Source organism: Haemorhous mexicanus, chromosome 29 (genome assembly GCF_027477595.1).
Source record: "Haemorhous mexicanus isolate bHaeMex1 chromosome 29, bHaeMex1.pri, whole genome shotgun sequence".
In the NCBI taxonomy this organism is placed as follows: domain Eukaryota; kingdom Metazoa; phylum Chordata; class Aves; order Passeriformes; family Fringillidae; genus Haemorhous; species Haemorhous mexicanus.
In genome coordinates, this window is record NC_082369.1 from 5,243,980 (window position 1) to 5,263,010 (window position 19,031).

Consider the following 19,031-nt stretch of genomic DNA (forward strand, 5'->3'; position numbering starts at 1 on the left):
GTGAAGGGTCTTGGGTCCCAAACCTTCACAGGGTGGATGACACAGGGCTGGGAGCCCCAAACTCTCCCAGGGTAGGGGCAGGACACAGGACTGGGGTGTCCCACACTTGCCGAAGGTGGGGAGCACAGGAGTGGGGTCCTGAATCTGCCCAGGGTGGGAGGAGGGGACCCAGGACTGGGAAATGGGGACCCTGACGGGGTAAGGAAGGCAGGATGTGGGGATGGGCAGCAAGGGCTGAATTTTGGGGGTGCGGGGGCTTGAGGACACCCCCTTATCCCGGCAGGAACCTGGAGGAGAAGCGGCTGCTCTGGAAGCTGCTGGACATCCCCGGCGCCCCGGGGCAGGGAGGTGAGGCCGGGCCCGCCCTGCTCGGGGGTCCCGGGGCGGGGGCTCCGCGTCCCGACCCCCCCAACCCCTGCGCTGTCCCCCCCCAGGCTGTGGGCGGCTCTCGGCCAGCTGGGAGCCGCTGGGGGGGCCCAGTAAGCCCAGTCCCGTGGCTGCCCAGTTCAGCAGCGAGGGCAGCACCCTGTCGGGGGTGGAGGTGGAGCTGGCGGGCGCCGGGTACCGCATGTCGCTGGTCAAGAAGAGGTTTGCTACAGGTACGGCCGGTGGGGGGGATGGGGACAGGGCTGGGGGGGTCCCTTCCCCACAGCCTTGGGGAGTGCGGGGTCCTCTCCCCATCCCCTGGGTCCTGGGGGAACGGGGGGTGCCTTCCCTGGGGTGCACGGGGTCCTTTCCCTGGGGTATTTGGGATCCTTTTCCTGCTCCTTGGGGTGCTCAGGGTCCCTTCCCTGGGGTGTTTAGGGTCCTTTTCCTGCTCTTTGGGGTGCATGGGGGTTCCTGTTCTGTTCTGTGGGGTTCATGGAGTCATTTCTCTGCTCTTTGGTGTGCTCAGGGTCCCTTCCCTGCGGTATTTAGGGTCCTTTCCCTGCTCTTTGGGGTTCCCGAGGTCCCCCAGTTCGGGGCTGGCACCAAGCTCCGGCCGCTGGGCAGTGCCCGTGCCTGGCCGGGGCCGTGCCCTCCCTCCTCTGTGCCCACCTTTCCTCCGCAGGGATTTACCTGGCGGGGTCCTGAGCGGCTCCCGGACCCCCCCGGGCCCCCCCGGGCTTCTCCCGCGGTTGTGTGAATTGGAAACACTGGCTGGAGGCGGGCTGGGGAGGGGGCGCCTCCTCCTCCTCCTCCTCCTCCTCCTGTCCCCACCCTGTCGCTGTCCCCGCGTCGTCTCCTGCTCCCCCCCCGCCGCCCTCCCCTGTGCTGTGAAGGGAGCAGGAGCTGCTCTTTTATTAAACACTTTATTTTCTAATAAATTCCCCCCCGCCGGCTGCTGCCTCCTTCCTGCCACGGCGCCAATCCCAGAAATCCCACAAATCCCATAAATCCCATAAATCCCATATTTCCATCCCAATTCTGCCACGGAGCAGGGAGGGCAAGGAAAAAAGGAGGAAAAGCCAAAGGGGTGGGAGGGTTGGGATGTGGGAAAAGAGGGGTGGGGGCTCTGTACCCCCTCAAAGCTCAGGGAAGCATCACTATGGATTGGGGGGTCCATTCTGGGGGGGAGCTACCCCCGAGTTTTGCTCCGCCCATCCCGCAGCGCCTCGATTTTGGGGGAGAGCTCCCCAAAAGTGGGTCTGGCGCCAGGGGTGAAGGCCCAGCAGCTCATCATCAGCGCGTACACCTGGGGGGGACAAGGGACATCAGGGCAGGAGGGGCACCCCGGGGACCCCCCCGCCAGCCCCGGGACAGCGGTGTCACCTCCGGGGGACAGCCGGTGGGAGCCGGGAGTCGCCGGTTGTCCTTGAGGAGCTCCAGCAGGTGGCAGATGATCTGCGGCGGCCTCGCGGTGCCCATCATCCGCAGGAATTCCTGCGGGCACGGGGGGCATCCGTGAGCACCGGGAGCACCGGGAGGATGGGAGGGGTTCGTCCCGGAGGGAATGCCCCTCTCCTTTCCAGGGAAAGCGTCACCTCCGAGGGGCTCTTGCTCTTGGAGCTGTAGGTGAAGAGCTCGTAGAGGAGCACCCCGAAGCTCCAGGCGTCGGAGGCGCAGGAGAAGATGTTGTCAGCCAGGGATTCCGGCGCGTACCTGCCGGGAAAAACGGGTCCAGAGCTCCGGGAAAACGGGCCCAGAGCCCTGGGAAAAAATGGGTTCTGAACCCAGGGAAAAGGGGATCCTGAGCCCTGGGAAAAAGGGATCCATAGCCCTGGGAAAAACGGGTACAGAGCTCCAGGAAAACGGGTCCAGAGCCCTGGGAAAAATGGGTTCTGAACCCAGGGAAAAGGGGATTCTGAGCTCTGGGAAAAGGGGATTCTGAGTCCCCAGAAAAGGGGATTCTGAGCTCTGGGAAAAGGGGATTCTGAGTCCCCAGAAAAGGGGATCCTGAGCTCTGGGAAAAGGGAATTCTGAACTCCAGGGAAAGGGGATCCTGAGCTCCGGGAAAAATGGGTCCAGAGCCCCGGGAAAAACTGGTTCTGAGCCCCGGGAAAAGGGGATCCTGAGCTCTGGGAAAAATGGGTTCTGAGCCCTGGGAAAAATGGGTCCAGAGCCCCGGGAAAAACGGGTTCTGAGCTCTGGAAAAAAGGGATCCTGAGTCCCGGGAAAAATGGGTCCAGAGCCTGGGCAGAATGGGTTCTGAGCCCCAGGAAAAGGGGATCCTGAGTCCCCAGAAAAAGGGGATCCTGATCTCCGGGTAAAGCAGGTTCTGAGCCCTGGATCCCGCTGGAATTCCAGCCCTCCCCGTGTGCCCCCCTCACCAGAAAACGGGGCTCTGGCCGGGCTCCCGCACCACGTAGTAATCCTTGCCCTGCGGGAGCAGCTTGGCCAGCCCGAAGTCGCCGATCTTGACGTGGCTGTCGCTCTCCACCAGGATGTTCCTGCTGGCCAGGTCCCGGTGCACGCAGCGCTGCGCCCCCAGGTACTCCATGCCCTGCCGGGAGGCGGCTGCTGGAGGGGAGCGGGGACACAGCAGCGTCCCCAGGGCTGGAGAACCCCCGGGGGAGGGTCCCTGGGGGCTCATCCCGGCCGGAGCACAGCCCCGGGGGTGAGGGTGGTACTGCTCCGGCCGGGACAGGATCCTGCAGCATCCCCAGGGCTGGACAGTGACCCTCGGGTGACGCATGGCATTGCTCCAGCCCCACCCCCGTTTTCCCGGTGCCCGCCCCGATCCCACCTTGCAGATCTGCCAGGCGTAGAGGAGCAGCGTCCTGTGCTCCAGGCGGGGCTGGTTCTTCTGCAGGAAATCCCGCAGGCAGCCGTTGGGCAGGAATTCCATCACCAGCCGCAGCCCGCGCATCCCTGCGGGCAAATCCGGCACCGGGATGGCCGGAGCCGGGATTGGGGATCCCTGCCCCCAGTCCCTGCCCCATTCCCTGCCCCATTCCCTGTTCATTCACTGCCCATTCCCAGCCCCATTCCCATCCCCATTCCTGCCCCATTCCCTGCGCATTCCCTGCCCCATCCCTTATGCACTCCTTGTCCCATTTCCTGCCCCATTCCCTGCCCCATTCCTTGTGCATTCCCTGTTCATTCACTGCCCATTCCCAGCCCCATTCCCATCCCCATTCCTGCCCCATTCCCTGTGCATTCCCTGCCCCATTCTAAGCCCCATTCCAAGCCCCATTCCTGCCCCATTCCCAGTGTTCCCTGCTCCATTCCCAGCCCCATTCCCAGTGTTCCCTGTCCCATTCCCAGTGTTCCCTGCCCCATTCCCAGTGTTCCCAGCCCCATTCCTGCCCCATTCCCAGCCCCATTCCTGCCCCATTCCCAGCCCCATTCCCAGCATTCCCAGCCCCATTCCCAGCCCCATTCCCTGCCCCATTCCCAGCCCCATTCCCAGCCCCATTCCCAGCCCCATTCCTGCCCCATTCCCATCTCCATTCCAGCCCCATTCCCATCTCCATTCCAGCCCCATTCCCATCTCCATTCCAGCCCCATTCCTGCCCCATTCCCAGCCCCATTCCCAGCCCCATTCCTGTCCCATTCCCAGTCCCATTCCCAGTCCCATTCCCAGTCCCATTCCTGTCCCATTCCTGCCCCATTCCCAGCCCCATTCCCAGCCCCATTCCTGCCCCATTCCCATCTCCATTCCTGCCCCATTCCCAGCCCCATTCCTGTCCCATTCCCAGCCCCATTCCCAGTCCCATTCCCAGCCCCATTCCCAGCCCCATTCCTGTCCCATTCCTGTCCCATTCCTGCCCCATTCCTGCCCCATTCCCAGCCCCATTCCTGCCCCACTCCCAGCCCCATTCCTGCCCCATTCCCAGTCCCATTCCTGCCCCATTCCCATCTCCATTCCTGTCCCATTCCTGCCCCATTCCCATCTCCATTCCTGCCCCATTCCCAGCCCCATTCCTGTCCCATTCCCAGCCCCATTCCCGCCCCATTCCCAGCTCACCCCGGCTGTAGCAGACTCCCCGGTACCGGACGATGAAGTCGTGCTGCAGCGAGTGCAGGATTTGGATCTCCCGCTCGAAATCCCGAATTTCCTTGGCCGAATCCTGCTGCAGCCTCTTCACCGCCACCAGCTCGCCCGTGCTGTCCCCCAGGGGGTCGTAGCGACACAGCTCCACGCTCCCGAAATTCCCCTGGGAATTTTGCAGGGAACTCCGTGTGGGGGTGCCCCCCACGTTCCCAGTGCCTCATCCCCTCCCCAAAATCCCCCACAGCTGCCTTTTCACACCTGGTAAAGAACAGCTACTGTTCAAAAGAACTCCCTCTGATTGCTGCTAATGACCCCATTAATTGCATAACTAATTAATCCCAACGGAGAACAATACAGCCAGGTGACTGTAATGGGGATTGGGAGCCTGAGGGGGATTGGGATTCTATCCCAGATAGAACAGGGTGGGACAGGAGGGTCAGAACTCCCTCTGATTGCTGCTAATGACCCCATTAATTGCATAATTAATTAATCCCAACGGAGAATGATACAGCCAGGTGACTGTAATGGGGATTGGGAGCCTGAGGGGGACTGGGATTCTATCCCAGATAGCTCAGGGTGGGACAGGAGGGTCAGAACTCCCTCTGATTGCTGCTAATGACCCCATTAATTGCATAATTAATTAATCCCAACGGAGAACGATACAGCCAGGTGACTGTAATGGGGATTGGGAGCCTGAGAGGGATTGGGATTCTATCCCAGATAGAACAGGGTGGGACAGGAGGATCGGGATCCACCCAGGATGTCCCCCACCCCAAATCCAGGAAGGGAAGAGCAGCTGGGCTGAATTTTGGGGTCTCTCCCGTGCCCCCACCTTGCCCAGCAGCGAGATGTACTTGAGGTGCCTCTCCTGGAACTGCTCGGGATCCTGGCTCATGGCCAGGCACTCGTGTCCCCAAAAGCCATCCCGCAGCGTCACATCCGCGGGGGACAGGTCCGACAGCAGCTCGTAGTCTGTGGGAGTGGGAGTGGGGGGTGAGGCGGCTGTGGGGGTCCCCCCGTGCCCCCCAGCCCGGCCGGGTGCCCACCAGAGGTGATGAGGCTGTTGAGGTCGCGGATGAGGGCGCGGAAGCAGGGCCGGCGCTGGGGCTCGTACTCCATGCACTGGGCCACCAGCGCGGCCAGCTCGGGCCAGCGCGGGGCCGGGAGCTGCTGCTGGCTCCGGTAGAATTCCAGCTTCTGTGGGAAAGGGGGGTCAGGGGGTGGGGGACCCCCCCCCCCCAAAGAGCCCCTGAGCGGCTCTGGGATGGGGCAGGAGAGGTGGGGTGGGATCCATAGCAGGGAATGGGGTGGGATTGATGGGATGGGATTGATGGGATGGGATTGGGATGGGATTGATGGGATGGGATTGATGGGATGGGATTGATGGGGTGGGATGGGATCCATAGCAGGGAATGGGGTGGGATTGATGGGATGGGATGGGATGGGATGGGATGGGATTGATGGGATGGGATTGATGGGATGGGATTTGTGGGATGGGATGGGATGGGATGGGATAGGATGGGATTGATGGGATGGGATTGATGGGATTTATGGGATGGGATGGGATTTGTGGGATGGTATCCATAGCGGGGAATGGGATGGGATTGATGGGATGGAATGGGATGGGATGGGATGGGATTGATGGGATGGGATCCATAGCAGGGAATAGGATGGGATTTATGGGATGGGATTTATGGGGTGAGAGGGGATCCATAGCAAGGAATAGGATGGGATGGGATTTGTGGGATGGGATTTATGTGATGGGATGGGATTTATGGAATGGGATTTGTGGGATGGGATGGGATTTGTAGGATAGGATTTATGGGATGGGATGGGATTTATGGGGTGGCATTTGTGGGATGGGATGGAATTGGGCAGGGAAGAAGGGCTGGGATGTACCAGGAAGGGGCAGGAGGGCTGGGGAAGGAGGGTCTGGATACAGTGGGATGGGACAGGAGGGGCAGGAGGATCGGGATCCAGCGGGATCCAGCGGGATCAGCCTCACCCTCTGGGGCTCCAGCAGGCTCAGGGGCATGTTCCCCCCGCTGAAGATCTCCCAGAGGGTGGCTCCAAAGCCCCACTTGTCAGCTGGCAGTGCCAGGCTCCCGGGGTCGCTGACACACTCGGGGGCCACCCACGGGATCCTCTCCACCAGCACTGGGGGCACCCAGCCCCGCTCAGCACCCACTGTGGGGGCCAGCACCCCCAGGACCCCCCCAGGACCACCCCCGGACCAGGAGGGTGACGCTGACCCCAGGGTGGGCGAGTTCCATGAAGGGGATTCAGAGCCCCCAGCCAGGATTCCCCGTGGAGGATGAACACAGGACCCCAAACCCAGAACCAGGACCCCAAACCCAGAACCAGGACCCCGAACCCAGAACTGGGACCCCAAACCCAGAACCAGAACCCCAAACCCAGAACCAGGACCCTGAACCCAGAACCAGGACCCTGAACCCAGAACTGGGACCCCAAACCCAGAACTGGGACCCTGAACCCAGAACCAGGACCCCGAACCCAGAACCAGGACCCCGAACCCAGAACTGGGACCCCAAACCCAGAACTGGGACCCCAAACCCAGAACCAGGACCCCAAACTCAGAACCAGGACCCTGAATCCAGAACCAGGACCCCAAACCCAGAACCAGGACCCTGAATCCAGAACTGGGACCCCAAACTCAGAACCAGAACCCCAAACTCAGAACCAGGACCCCAAACCCAGAACCAGAACCCCAAATCCAGAACCAGAACCCCCAACCCAGACCCGGGATCCAGACCCCACAGCCAGGATTCCCCGTGGAGGATGAGCACAGGACCCCAGACCCAGAGCCAGAACCCCAAGGCCAGCCCCCCCAGGACCCCCGGGACCCCCAGACTCACTGTCCCGGGCCAGGACGGTGACGCTGACCCCGGGGTCGTTGAGTTTGATGAAGGGGGGGCTCCCCCCGGCCGTGTCCCCCTCCCGGGCCAGCAGCACCTTCTTGGCAGAGACGTTCCCGTGCGGGATCTTCTTGTCCTCCTGGAGGGGGGGGAGAGGGGCCGGGACCCTCAGGGCGGCCCCAGGCACTGGGGTGGGCTGGGGGGAGCACCGGGGGTGGGCGGGGGATGGGGGATGGACTGGGGGCTGTGGGATGGGGACCCATGGGATCTGTGGGATATGGGGATGTGGGATGGGGACCCATGGGATTAATGGAATTTGGGGGTGTGGGGGCTGTGGGATGGGGATGGACTGGGGGCTGTGGGATGGGGATCCATGGGATCTGTGGGATATGGGGGTGTGGGATGGGGACCCATGGGATCCATGGATATGGGGATGTGGGATGGGGATCCATGGGATTAATGGAATTTGGGGGTGTGGGGGCTGTGGGATGGGGATGGACTGGGGGCTGTGGGATGGGGACCCATGGGATCTGTGGATATGGGGATATGGGATGGGGATCCATGGGATTCATGGAATTTGGGGATGTGGGATGGGGACCCATGGGATCTGGGGGATATGGGGCTGTGGGAGTTGTGGGATGGGGATCCATGGGACCCGTGGGATGGGGATCAGTGGGATCCATTGGATGTGGGGCTGTGGGATGGGGACCCATGGGATCTGTGGGATATGGGGCTGTGGGAGTTGTGGGATGGGGATGTGTTATGGATCCATGGGATCTGTGGGATACAGATGTGTGTGATCCGTGGGGTGAAGATGTGTGGGATCCATGGCACGCAGATATTTGGGATCCAAATATCAGAACCAGGACCCCCAACCCAGAACCAGGACCCCCCAACCCAGAACCAGGACCCCCAAACCCAGAACCAGGACCCCCAACCCAGAACCAGGACCCCCAACCCAGAACCAGGACCCCCAACCCAGACCTGGCATCCAGAGCCCACAGCCAGGATTCCCCATGGAGGATGAGCACAGGACCCCACATCCAAAGGCAGAACCCCATGGCCAGCCCCCCCAGGCCCCCCAGGACCCCCTCCCACGGGCGGGGTGGGCTCACCAGGTAGTTGAGGGCGTAGGCCAACTGCTTGGCCACCGTCAGCCTCCAGCCCGTGGTCACCACACCCCGCTTCTTGCGCAGGTACAGGTCCAGGGGCCCGTGCCGGACGTGCTCCTGCACCATCACACCTGGGGGCCACCCCGGGGGGGTCAGGGCGTGCCCACAGTGCGCTCAGGGGTGCCCAGGTGGCACCGTGGCCACCACCCCGCCGGACACTCACTGTCCTTGCCGAGGCTGACGCCGTGCAGCAGCACCAGGTGTTTGTGGGACAGCTGGCTCATGGTGCTGGCGGCCTCCAGGAAGGACTGGGACAGGGGCAGAGGGCTCAGCGCGGGCCTTAGGGACCCCGAGGGGACACCCTGCAGGTGGCAGCGTCACCTGCTCACCTCCAGGCAGTTGCGGTGGCTGCTGTCCATGACCTTGAGCACCACCGGGGTCTGCCGGGCTCCGTCCTCCTCGTCCTGGTCCCGCTTGACGCCTTTGTAGATGTGGGTGAAGGAGCCCTGGCCCAGGCTCTCGCCCTGGGGGACACGGGGACATTGCCGGGGGGTCCCCGTCTGTCCCCCTGTGCCACCCCCCCGTGCCCTGCCCTGCCCCGTACCCGGGTCAGGCTCTGGGGGTCGATCTTGTGGAACATCATCTGCTGGAGGCTGCGGCGCCGGGGCACCGGGGGGGACCCGGGGGGACAGGGGACACCGCTGCGCACGATCAGCAGGTTGGACTTCTCTGGGGGGCAGAGAGGGCGTCGGGGGGGGCTTGGGCAGGGGACCCCCCCGGGGGACCTCACACGGCCACTCGGTGATGTCACAGCCCACTTTGTGACATCACAGCCACTCTGTGACATCACAGTCTGCTTTGTGACATCACAGCTCCCTCTGTGACATCACAGCCTCCTCTGTGACATCACAGCCTGCTTTGCGACATCACAGCCTGCTTTGCGACACCACAGCCTGCTTTGTGACATCACAGCTGCTCTGTGACATCACAGCCCCCTGTGACATCACAGCCCACTTTGTGACATCACAGCCACTCTGAGACATCACAGCCTCCTCTGTGGCATCACAGCATCTCTGTGACATCACAGCCCCCTCTGTGACATCACAGCCCACTTTGTGACATCACAGCCACTCTGAGACATCACAGCAGCTCTGTGACCTCACAGCCACTCTGTGACCTCACAGCCCGCTCTGCCATGCCCCCCGGTGTCACCTTTGGCCCGGGGGGGACAGGCCACCTCCAGGCGCATGGGTGCCCCCTCGGCCTGCAGCCCGCGGTGCCCGTAGGTGCCCAGCAGCTCCCGCAGGCTGCAGAACCTCCGCGCCACCCCCGAGAGCCACCAGTGCCCGTCCTCGTCCCGGCGGATCCGGCACCGTTTGTAATCCCGGCCGGAGCGGGTCTGGGGGGGAAACACCGGGGTCAGCACCGGGGGCACCCCCCGGGACCCCCCCAAACTCCTCCCGCCCCCAGGGGACACCGCGGGTGGCACCGTCCGCGTGTCACCACCCCCCGGTGCCAGGGCCGTGCTGTCCTCCCGGTGCTGCGGTCCTGTCCCCTCCCCCAAGCCCCCCTGCCCGGTGTCCTGGGGGTCTCACCTGGACGCACACGGTCAGCAGGTAACTGTCGAAGTCCTGGGGGCTGCGGCGCAGCAGGAACAGCCCCGGGGCGCCCCCGGCCGCCTCCAGCTTGTTCACGGCAAACTCGGCGCTGCCAAGGGCAGGGACGGCCGTGGAGCCCCTTGGGGACATTGCCCACCCCCTGTGCCCCGCCCTGTGCCCACCCCCTGTCCCCACCCCCTGTGCCCACCCCTGTGCCCACCCCCTGTGCCCCCTCCCCAAACCCAGCCGAGTCCCGTGGGGCCTCACCCAGGCCGGGGGTGGCTTCGTCCCCTCTGTCCCCGCGTCCCCTAGGGCCCGGGGGTGCCCAGGGGGTCCCGGTACCCTGTTCCCAGGGGGTCCCGGTACCCGGTTCCCAGGGGGTCCCGGTACCCGGTGCCCAGGGGTCCCGGTACTCGGTGTCCTGGGGTTCCCGGTGCCCAGGGGGTCCCGGTGCCCACCTGATGGGCCCGTGGCACCGGTTTTCCAGGTCCTCCAGCAGCCGCGGCGGTGCCACCTCCCTGCAGAAGTAGTGCTGGGCATCCGCCGTCAGCCGGTAGTAGCCATCGAGCAGAGCCACGAAGGACCGAGCCTCCCGCAGCGTGGCGAACTCCACCTCCTGTGCCAGCCTTGGTGTCACCCCCTCGTCCCCCGCAGCCCTCCCGGGGCTCGCCGAGCCCTTCCCGAGCTCACCAGCACCCGGTTGTCCGCCTTGGTGACGGTGACCAGCCGGTTCTCCACGGGGCCGCCGCCGTCGCGGCTCGCCGCCTCCTTGATGCTGATGTCGGCGATGTCGGGGAAGTCGCAGAAGTGCTGGCGGCTCTACGAGGGGACAGCGAAGGTGACAACCCCGTCCCGCCAGCTCCCCGCAGCGCAGCCAGCCACGCCGGAGAGCCTCGGAGCCGCCGCAGCTCCAGGCCACGCCTGTTGTAGTGTGTTTTTATGTTTTGTAATAGTTTGGGTTTTGTATTCCGTTATTTTTCCCAAAGGGTTTAGCCCAGACTGTACCCCCTCCCTCTCCCTGTGTAATCCCTCTCCTTTGCTGAGATCACCCCCAAATGCCCACCCTGTCTCTCTGTCAATCACTCAGCATCCCATCCCCTCCATCTAGAACTTTCTACCCAGGACAGCGAGTGATCAGCCAGAGGCCAGGGGGCAGCCCCCAAGTGTCGCCCCACCCGCTGTCCTAAACGTCCATTCCCAGCGCCCATCCCTTCATTTTTGCTATTGGTCAGTAAATGTTTTCTACTTTAGGTTTCCACCTCCCTTTAAATGTAACCTTGGCGCCCCTCCCGGGGGTCTCGGCAGGAGCCCCCTGAGCTTGTGGGGGCTCCCCGGAGCTCCTGAAATAACCCTCGGATTAACCCCTGCTAAGAGTCGGCCCCTTCATCTTCCGGCGTTGTTCCAGCGTCTCCTCTGCTGCAGGCGATCGGCCCGGCTGCCTTCTGTCCTTCTGTCCTTCTGTCCCCCAGGGATCAGCCTGGCTGCCCTCTGTACCCCCGGGATCAGCCTGGCTGCCCTCTGTGCCCAGTGGGATCAACCTGGCTGCCCTCTGTACCCCCGGGATCAGCCTGGCTGCCCTCTGTACCCCCTGGGATCAGCCTGGCTGCCTTTGGTAACCCCGGGATCAGCCTGGCTGCCCTCTGTGCCCCCGGGATCAGCCTGGCTGCCTTTGGTACCCCCGGGATCAGCCTGGCTGCCTTTGGTACCCCCGGGATCAGCCTGGCTGCCCTCTGTACCCCCTGGGATCAGCCTGGCTGCCCTCTGTGCCCCCGGGATCAGCCTGGCTGCCCTCTGTGCCCACTGGGATCAGCCTGGCTGCCCTCTGTGCCCCCGGGATCAGCCTGGCTGCCCTCTGTGCCCCCGGGATCAGCCTGGCTGCCCTCTGTGCCCCTGGGATCAGCCTGGCTGCCCTCTGTACCCCCGGGATCAGCCTGGCTGCTCTCTGTGCCCCCGGGATCAGCCTGGCTGCCCTCTGTACCCCAGGGATCAGCCTGGCTGCCCTCTGTGCCCCAGGGATCAGCCTGGCTGCCCTCTGTGCCCACTGGGATCAGCCTGGCTGCTCTCTGTGCCCCCAGGGATCAGCCTGGCTGCCCTCTGTGCCCCCGGGATCAGCCTGGCTGCCTTTGGTACCCCCGGGATCAGCCTGGCTGCCCTCTGTACTCCTGGGATCAGCCTGGCTGCCCTCTGTACCCCCGGGATCAGCCTGGCTGCCCTCTGTGCCCCCGGGATCAGCCTGGCTGCCCTCTGTACCCCGGGATCAGCCTGGCTGCCCTCTGTACCCCCGGGATCAGCCTGGCTGCCCTCTGTAGCCCAGGGATCAGCCTGGCTGCCCTCTGTACCCCTGGGATCAGCCTGGCTGCCCTCTGTGCCCCCGGGATCAGCCTGGCTGCTCTCTGTACCCCCGGGATCAGCCTGGCTGCTCTCTGTGCCCCCGGGATCAGCCTGGCTGCCCTCTGTACCCCAGGGATCAGCCTGGCTGCCCTCTGTGCCCCAGGGATCAGCCTGGCTGCCCTCTGTGCCCACTGGGATCAGCCTGGCTGCTCTCTGTGCCCCCAGGGATCAGCCTGGCTGCCCTCTGTGCCCCCGGGATCAGCCTGGCTGCCCTCTGTGCCCCCGGGATCAGCCTGGCTGCCCTCTGTACCCCCGGGATCAGCCTGGCTGCCCTCTGTGCCCCCGGGATCAGCCTGGCTGCCCTCTGTACCCCAGGGATTAGCCTGGCTGCCCTCTGTACCCCAAGGATCAGCCTGGCTGCCCTCTGTGCCCCCGGGATCAGCCTGGCTGCCCTCTGTACCCCCTGGGATCAGCCTGGCTGCCCTCTGTACCCCAGGGATCAGCCTGGCTGCCTTTGGTACCCCCGGGATCAGCCTGGCTGCCCTCTGTACCCCCAGGATCAGCCTGGCTGCCCTCTGTACCCCCAGGGATCAGCCTGGCTGCCCTCTGTACCCCCGGGATCAGCCTGGCTGCCCTCTGTACCCCCGGGATCAGCCTGGCTGCTCTCTGTACCCCCGGGATCAGCCTGGCTGCCCTCTGTGCCCACTGGGATCAGCCTGGCTGCTCTCTGTGCCCCCGGGATCAGCCTGGCTGCCCTCTGTACCCCAGGGATCAGCCTGGCTGCCCTCTGTGCCCCAGGGATCAGCCTGGCTGCCCTCTGTGCCCACTGGGATCAGCCTGGCTGCTCTCTGTGCCCCCAGGGATCAGCCTGGCTGCCCTCTGTGCCCCCGGGATCAGCCTGGCTGCCCTCTGTGCCCCCGGGATCAGCCTGGCTGCCCTCTGTACCCCCGGGATCAGCCTGGCTGCCCTCTGTGCCCCCGGGATCAGCCTGGCTGCCCTCTGTACCCCAGGGATTAGCCTGGCTGCCCTCTGTACCCCAAGGATCAGCCTGGCTGCCCTCTGTGCCCCCGGGATCAGCCTGGCTGCCCTCTGTACCCCCTGGGATCAGCCTGGCTGCCCTCTGTACCCCAGGGATCAGCCTGGCTGCCTTTGGTACCCCCGGGATCAGCCTGGCTGCCCTCTGTACCCCCAGGATCAGCCTGGCTGCCCTCTGTACCCCCAGGGATCAGCCTGGCTGCCCTCTGTACCCCCGGGATCAGCCTGGCTGCCCTCTGTACCCCCGGGATCAGCCTGGCTGCTCTCTGTACCCCCGGGATCAGCCTGGCTGCCCTCTGTACCCCCAGGGATCAGCCTGGCTGCCCTCTGTACCCCCGGGATCAGCCTGGCTGCCCTCTGTACCCCCTGGGATCAGCCTGGCTGCCCTCTGTACCTCCGGGATCAGCCTGGCTGCCCTCTGTGCCCCCGGGATCAGCCTGGCTGCCTTTGGTACCCCCGGGATCAGCCTGGCTGCCCTCTGTACCCCAGGGATCAGCCTGGCTGCCTTTGGTACCCCCGGGGCACGGGAGAATTTCCCCCCCCCGCCGCTGTCCACCATCTCGGGGCTGGCCGGGGTTCCCTCAGTGACACTCAGAGGGACTCGGCAGCACTCAGAGACACCAGAACACCGGAGCACCTCGGAGCCGCCGCAGCTCCAGGCCACGCCGCTGTCGCCGGACACGTGGATGGCGACGGGCGCGGCGGATCCGGGGGAGCGCACGTGGAAAATCTCCTCGCTGCGGCGGCGCTGGAGCCGCTCCAGGTCCAGCAGGTACTTGAGCTTCAGGCGCGGCGCGTCCGGCTCGCAGCCCCCCAGGCGCCGCAGGGATTTGCCGAAGCGGCGGCGGAGGCGCTTGCGGGTCACGAAGTTGTGCTGCTGGATCTGCGAGCGCAGCGGCGCCGGCAGGCACGACTTGTAGCTGCGGGGAGCGGAGAGGCGTGTCCCCGGGGGTGTCACATTGTCCCCGGGGTTGTCACACTGTCCCCGGGGGTGTCACATTGTCCCTGAGGGTGTCACATTGTCCCCGGGGGGGTCACATTGTCCCCGGGGGTGTCACACTGTCCCTGAGGGTGTCACATTGTCCCTGAGGGTGTCACACTGTCCTTGGGGTGTCACATTGTCCCCGGGGGTGTCACACTGTCCCCGGGGGTGTCACACCCTCCTTGGGGACGTCACACTTTCCTCGGGAGTGTCACATTGTCCCCGGGGGTGTCACAACCTCCTTGGGGGTGTCACACTGTCCCCGGGGATGTCACATTGTCCTCGGGGGTGTCACATTGTCCCCGGGGGTGTTACATTGTCCCCGGGGGGGTCACACTGTCCTCGGGGGTGTCACACTGTCCTCAGGGGTGTCACACTGTCCCCGGGGGGGTCACACTGTCCCCGGGGGGTGTCACACTGTTCCCGGGGGTGTCACACTGTCCCCGGGGTGGTCACATTGTCCCCGAGGGTGTCACACTGTCCCCGGGGGTGTCACACTGTCCCCGGGGGGTGTCACATTGTCCCTGAGGGTGTCACACTGTCCCCGGGGGGGTCACACTGTCCTCAGGGGTGTCACACTGTCCTCGGGGGTGTCACACCCTCCTTGGGGGTGTCACACTGTCCCCGGGGATGTCACACTGTCCCCGGGGGTGTCACACTGTCTTCGGGGGTGTCACACTGTCCCCGGGGGTGTCACACCCTCCTTGGGGACGTCACACTTTCCTCGGGAGTGTCACATTGTCCCCGGGGGTGTCACAACCTCCTTGGGGGTGTCACACTGTCCCCGGGGATGTCACATTGTCCTCGGGGGTGTCACATTGTCCTTGGGGGTATCCGGGTGTCCCCGGGGATGTCACACTGTTCCCATGGGTTTCAGGCTGTCCCCGGGGCTGTCACACTGTCCCTGGGGGTGTCGCACTGTCCCCAGGGATGTCACACTGTCCCCATGGGATTCAGGCTGTCCCCAGGGGTGTTGGGGTGTCCCCAGGGATGTCACACTGTCCCCATGGGATTCAGGCTGTCCCCAGGGGTGTTGGGGTGTCCCCAGGGATGTCACACTGTCCCCACGGGTGTCACACTGTCCCTGTCTCACCTGACGTGGCTGCAGACCTGCGCGGGGCTCTGCCGCTGCTCCTTGGCGATGCGCAGCATGTCCAGCACGGCCAGGCTCAGGCACTGCTCCTGCGTGGGCAGGCTCAGCCCCACGGCCACGCGGCCCCCGATGAAATCACTGCGGGACTGGGCGGGGAATGACGCTCGGGGGGGCTCTCCCATCTCCTGAGACCCCCCCCAACCGTGCCTGTGTCACCCTCGTGTCCCAGAGCCCCCCGGGAGTCACATCCTGAGAGCCCCCCGGGAGTCACATCCTGCCCAGGCTCTGCTTCCCTGTCCCCAGGGCGTGTCACCCTCAGGGGACAGAGTGACCCCATCTGGGGGTGGCCTCGAGCAGCTCCAGGTGAGCCAGGGAGGAGGATCCACATCCCCCGGGCTGGAGGAGGAGGAGGAGGAGGAGGAAGAGGGGGAGAAGAGGGGTCAGAACACCCCAGAAGCACCCCCGGTATCATTGTGGTCCCCACAGATGACAGAGCGAGCCGGGGGGATGAGGAGGAGGAGGATGAGGAGGAGGAAGAGGAGGAGGAGCCAGGCTGGCAGCGCTCACCTGGGCAAACAGGTAATCAATGACGGGGTAGTCCAGGACGGGGCTGGCCTGGCCGTTCAGCAGCTGGAAGCGGTGGGACTGTCCCAGTCCGCACCAGTTGGGGAAGAAGAACCTGATGGGGACAGAGGAGGGGGTCTGAGCGCTGTGTCCCCCAGAGACCACCACCCCAGGAGCTGTCAGGGGAGGGGGGGGCCACACCTGATCCTGTACACCACCACCTGGCTGCAGGACTCGTCCACGGTGAACACGTGGTTGGGGGGGAACCAGCAGCTCAGGTCCTCCGTGGCCAGGGCGAAGAGGGGGTGGCACACGGGCAGCACGCCTGGGGACCGACAGGGGGCTGGGACCAGAGCCTGTGGCCAGGGGCTCAGCTCGGGGCTGAGACCCCACAGGCACAGCTGGGATCCCCTGCAAGGATGTGCTCGGGACCCTGAGCCCATCACCGGGATCCTGAGCTCATGGCTGGACCCAAACCCCACAGCCAGGACACAAACCCCACAGCCAGGACCCAAACCCCACAGCCAGGACCCAAACCCCACAGCCAGGACCTAAAACCCACAGCCAGGACTCAAACCCCACAGCCAGGACTCAAACCCCACAGCCAGGACTCAAACCCCACAGCCAGGACCTAAAACCCACAGCCAGGACTCAAACCCCACAGCCAGGACCTAAAACCCACAGCCAGGACCTAAAACCAACAGCCAGGACCCAAACCCCACAGCCAGGACTCAAACCCCACAGCCAGGACCCAAACCCCACAGCCAGGACCCAAACCCCACTGCTGGGATCTGGAGTTCACAGCCAGAATTCCCTGCTGAGGATGAGCACAGGACCCCATTGCCACATCCAGGACCCCGTACCCACAAACAGAACCCCATTTCCACACCCAGAACCCTATTCCCACACCCAGGACCCCGTACCCCATCCCAGACCCCATTCCCACACCCAGGACCCCGTACCCCATCCCAGACCCCATTCCCACCTCCCGGACCCCCCCCGGCGGGCGCCCCCGGGCCCGGCGCTCACCGCAGGCTTTGGCGGCGCGCACGCAGAGCTCCTCGGCCGTGTACTCGCCGAAGGTGAAGCTGAGCGTGCCCGCGGCGCTGCCCGGGGCTCCGCGCGGGGCGGGGGCCCGGTGGTACAGGAACACCTGCAGGGTGCCGCTCTCGGCCGACGAGAGGCTGCAGGAGCGGCCCCCGATCAGAGGGGTCTCCTCGCCCAGCGGGGCCATGGCGGGCGCTGCAAGGAAAGGGAGACTCGGAGTGACCCCTTTGTCCCACCCTCATCATCCTCCCCGCGGTCCAACCCCGCAGCAGCCCCCGCGGGGCTGGGATGGGCTCCTCCTGGGAAGGAGGGAGGGGAAACTGAGGCACGCGGTTGGATATCCCCCCATCTCCCAGCTTGTCCCACCCTCCCGGCCGCTCCTCCTCCACCTCAGCGCTCCTGGTGTGAGCAGGGGGGACCCGGCTCCATCCTGGTTCCATCCCAGCTCCATCCCCCGCCCCATCCCAGCCCCATCCCCAGTTTCATCCCGGCCCCATCCCCGTCTCCAACCCCGGTTCCATCCCGACCCCATCCCGGCTCCATCCTGGCTCCATCCATGTTCCATCCCCAGTTCTATCCCGGCTCCATCCCGGTTCCATCCCCGGTTTCATCCCAGCCCCATCCCGGCCCCATCCCCAGTTCCATCCCCAGTTCCATCCCCAGTTCCATCCTGGCCCCATCCTGGTTCCATCCCCGGTTCCATCCCAGTTCCAACCCGGCCCCATCCCAGCCCCATCCTGGTTCCATCCCGGCCCCATCCCTGCTCCATCTCTGGTTCCATCCCCGGTTCCATCCCTGGTTCCATCCCTGCTCCATCCCCGGTTCCATCCCGGGTTCCATCCCCGGTTCCATCCCAACCCCATCCCTGCTCCCTCCCCGGTTCCATCCCCAGTTCCGTCTGGCCCCATCCCGCTCCCATCCCCGGTTCCATCCCGGCCCCATCCCCAGTTCCATCTCAACCCCATCCCCGGTTCCATCCCCATTTCCATCCCGGCCCCATCCCGGCCCCATCCCCAGTTCCATCCTGGCCCCATCTCTGCTCCATCCCCAGTTCCATTCCCGGTTCCATCCCGGGTTCCATCCCAGCTCCATCCCCGGCTCCATCCCGGGCTGCCCGCACCCCCGCACCCCCCGGTACCTCTGCCGTGCCGGGAGCCTCGCTGCGGGCTTGGGTCGGGGGTCCCGGACGGGCTGCGCTGCCAGATCGCGGTTCTGGGGGTGCGTAGGTGGCTGCGAGCGAAGGAGAGATAAAAAATCCCCCGGGCGACTTCCTTCCTGCCCGAGGCCTCCTGGGCGGGCAGCTTCCTGCCAGGGGAGGGGGGACAAAACGCGACACCCCGGCGCGCGGCCAGGGGTGAAGGGCTGAAAACCTGGGCACCCTCTGGGCACCCTCTGGGCACCCGGGGACAATCTGGGCACCCTCGGGCACCCTCTGGGCACCCGGGGACAATCTGGGCACCCCCGGGGACACTCTGGGCACCCTTGGGGACAATCTGGGCACCCTTGGGGACACTCTGGGCAGCCTTGGGGACACTCTGGGCACTCCCAGCCACCCCTCTGGACACTCCCCCCTGCTGGCGCCGTGGGTACCACAGGGACGGGGGGATGCTCTGCCAGGGCAGCGCGGCCAGGGCGCTGCCAGCCCCCCTTGCCCCCCATTGCTGCCACCCCCAGAGCCCCTCCTGGCCCCGGTCCTGCCCCCGGTGCCACCGCGGGGCTGGGCGTGTGCCAGCCGCGGGCCCGTGCGGTGTCGCCCGTCCCCGCCCGGCGGATGTGGCCCAAACTCGTTGCTTTTTCCCCTGGAGCTGCTCCAAGCCCGCTCGGCGAGGAGGAGGCGCCGCGGCGGGGAGGGGAAGGGGTCCTGTCCTGCCCTGTCCCCCCCCGCCCCGCCCTGGGGACACGTGGTGGGGACAGTGCCACCACCATCAGGGCCGGAGGCAGGGACAGGGACCTTCGTCTGCCCGGCGGGGAGGACT

At 65.3% G+C, this 19,031-nt stretch overlaps 2 protein-coding genes across 5 annotated transcripts in view; one reads left to right on the top strand and one right to left on the bottom strand.

Moving 5' to 3' along the window:
* The window catches only part of FCHO1 (FCH and mu domain containing endocytic adaptor 1), a 14,178-nt gene extending 12,871 nt beyond the window's left edge, over nt 1-1,307 (top strand). For all 4 annotated transcript variants that reach the window (XM_059870303.1, XM_059870304.1, XM_059870302.1 and 1 more), the window contains 3 exons: nt 284-348; nt 435-599; nt 1,052-1,307. In XM_059870303.1, the coding sequence (XP_059726286.1) occupies nt 284-348; nt 435-599; nt 1,052-1,074 (253 nt within the window). In that variant the 3' untranslated portion in view covers nt 1,075-1,307. The remainder of the gene's footprint in view (nt 1-283; nt 349-434; nt 600-1,051) is intronic.
* JAK3 (Janus kinase 3) lies at nt 1,279-18,635 on the bottom strand. Its single transcript, XM_059870301.1, has 24 exons — nt 18,194-18,635; nt 17,038-17,250; nt 16,210-16,333; nt 16,012-16,123; nt 15,445-15,590; nt 14,007-14,289; nt 10,694-10,822; nt 10,462-10,619; nt 10,001-10,112; nt 9,618-9,804; nt 9,010-9,134; nt 8,795-8,929; nt 8,629-8,713; nt 8,409-8,536; nt 7,294-7,432; nt 6,423-6,574; nt 5,464-5,614; nt 5,250-5,389; nt 4,391-4,580; nt 3,167-3,291; nt 2,751-2,923; nt 1,965-2,082; nt 1,753-1,863; nt 1,279-1,675 (listed from the first exon to the last, which is right to left on the bottom strand). The coding sequence occupies exons 2-24, from the start codon at nt 17,240-17,242 to the stop codon at nt 1,559-1,561; spliced, it is 3,345 nt and encodes a 1,114-aa protein (XP_059726284.1). The 5' UTR covers nt 17,243-17,250; nt 18,194-18,635; the 3' UTR covers nt 1,279-1,558.
* Nucleotides 18,636-19,031: the final 396 nt, after the last annotated feature.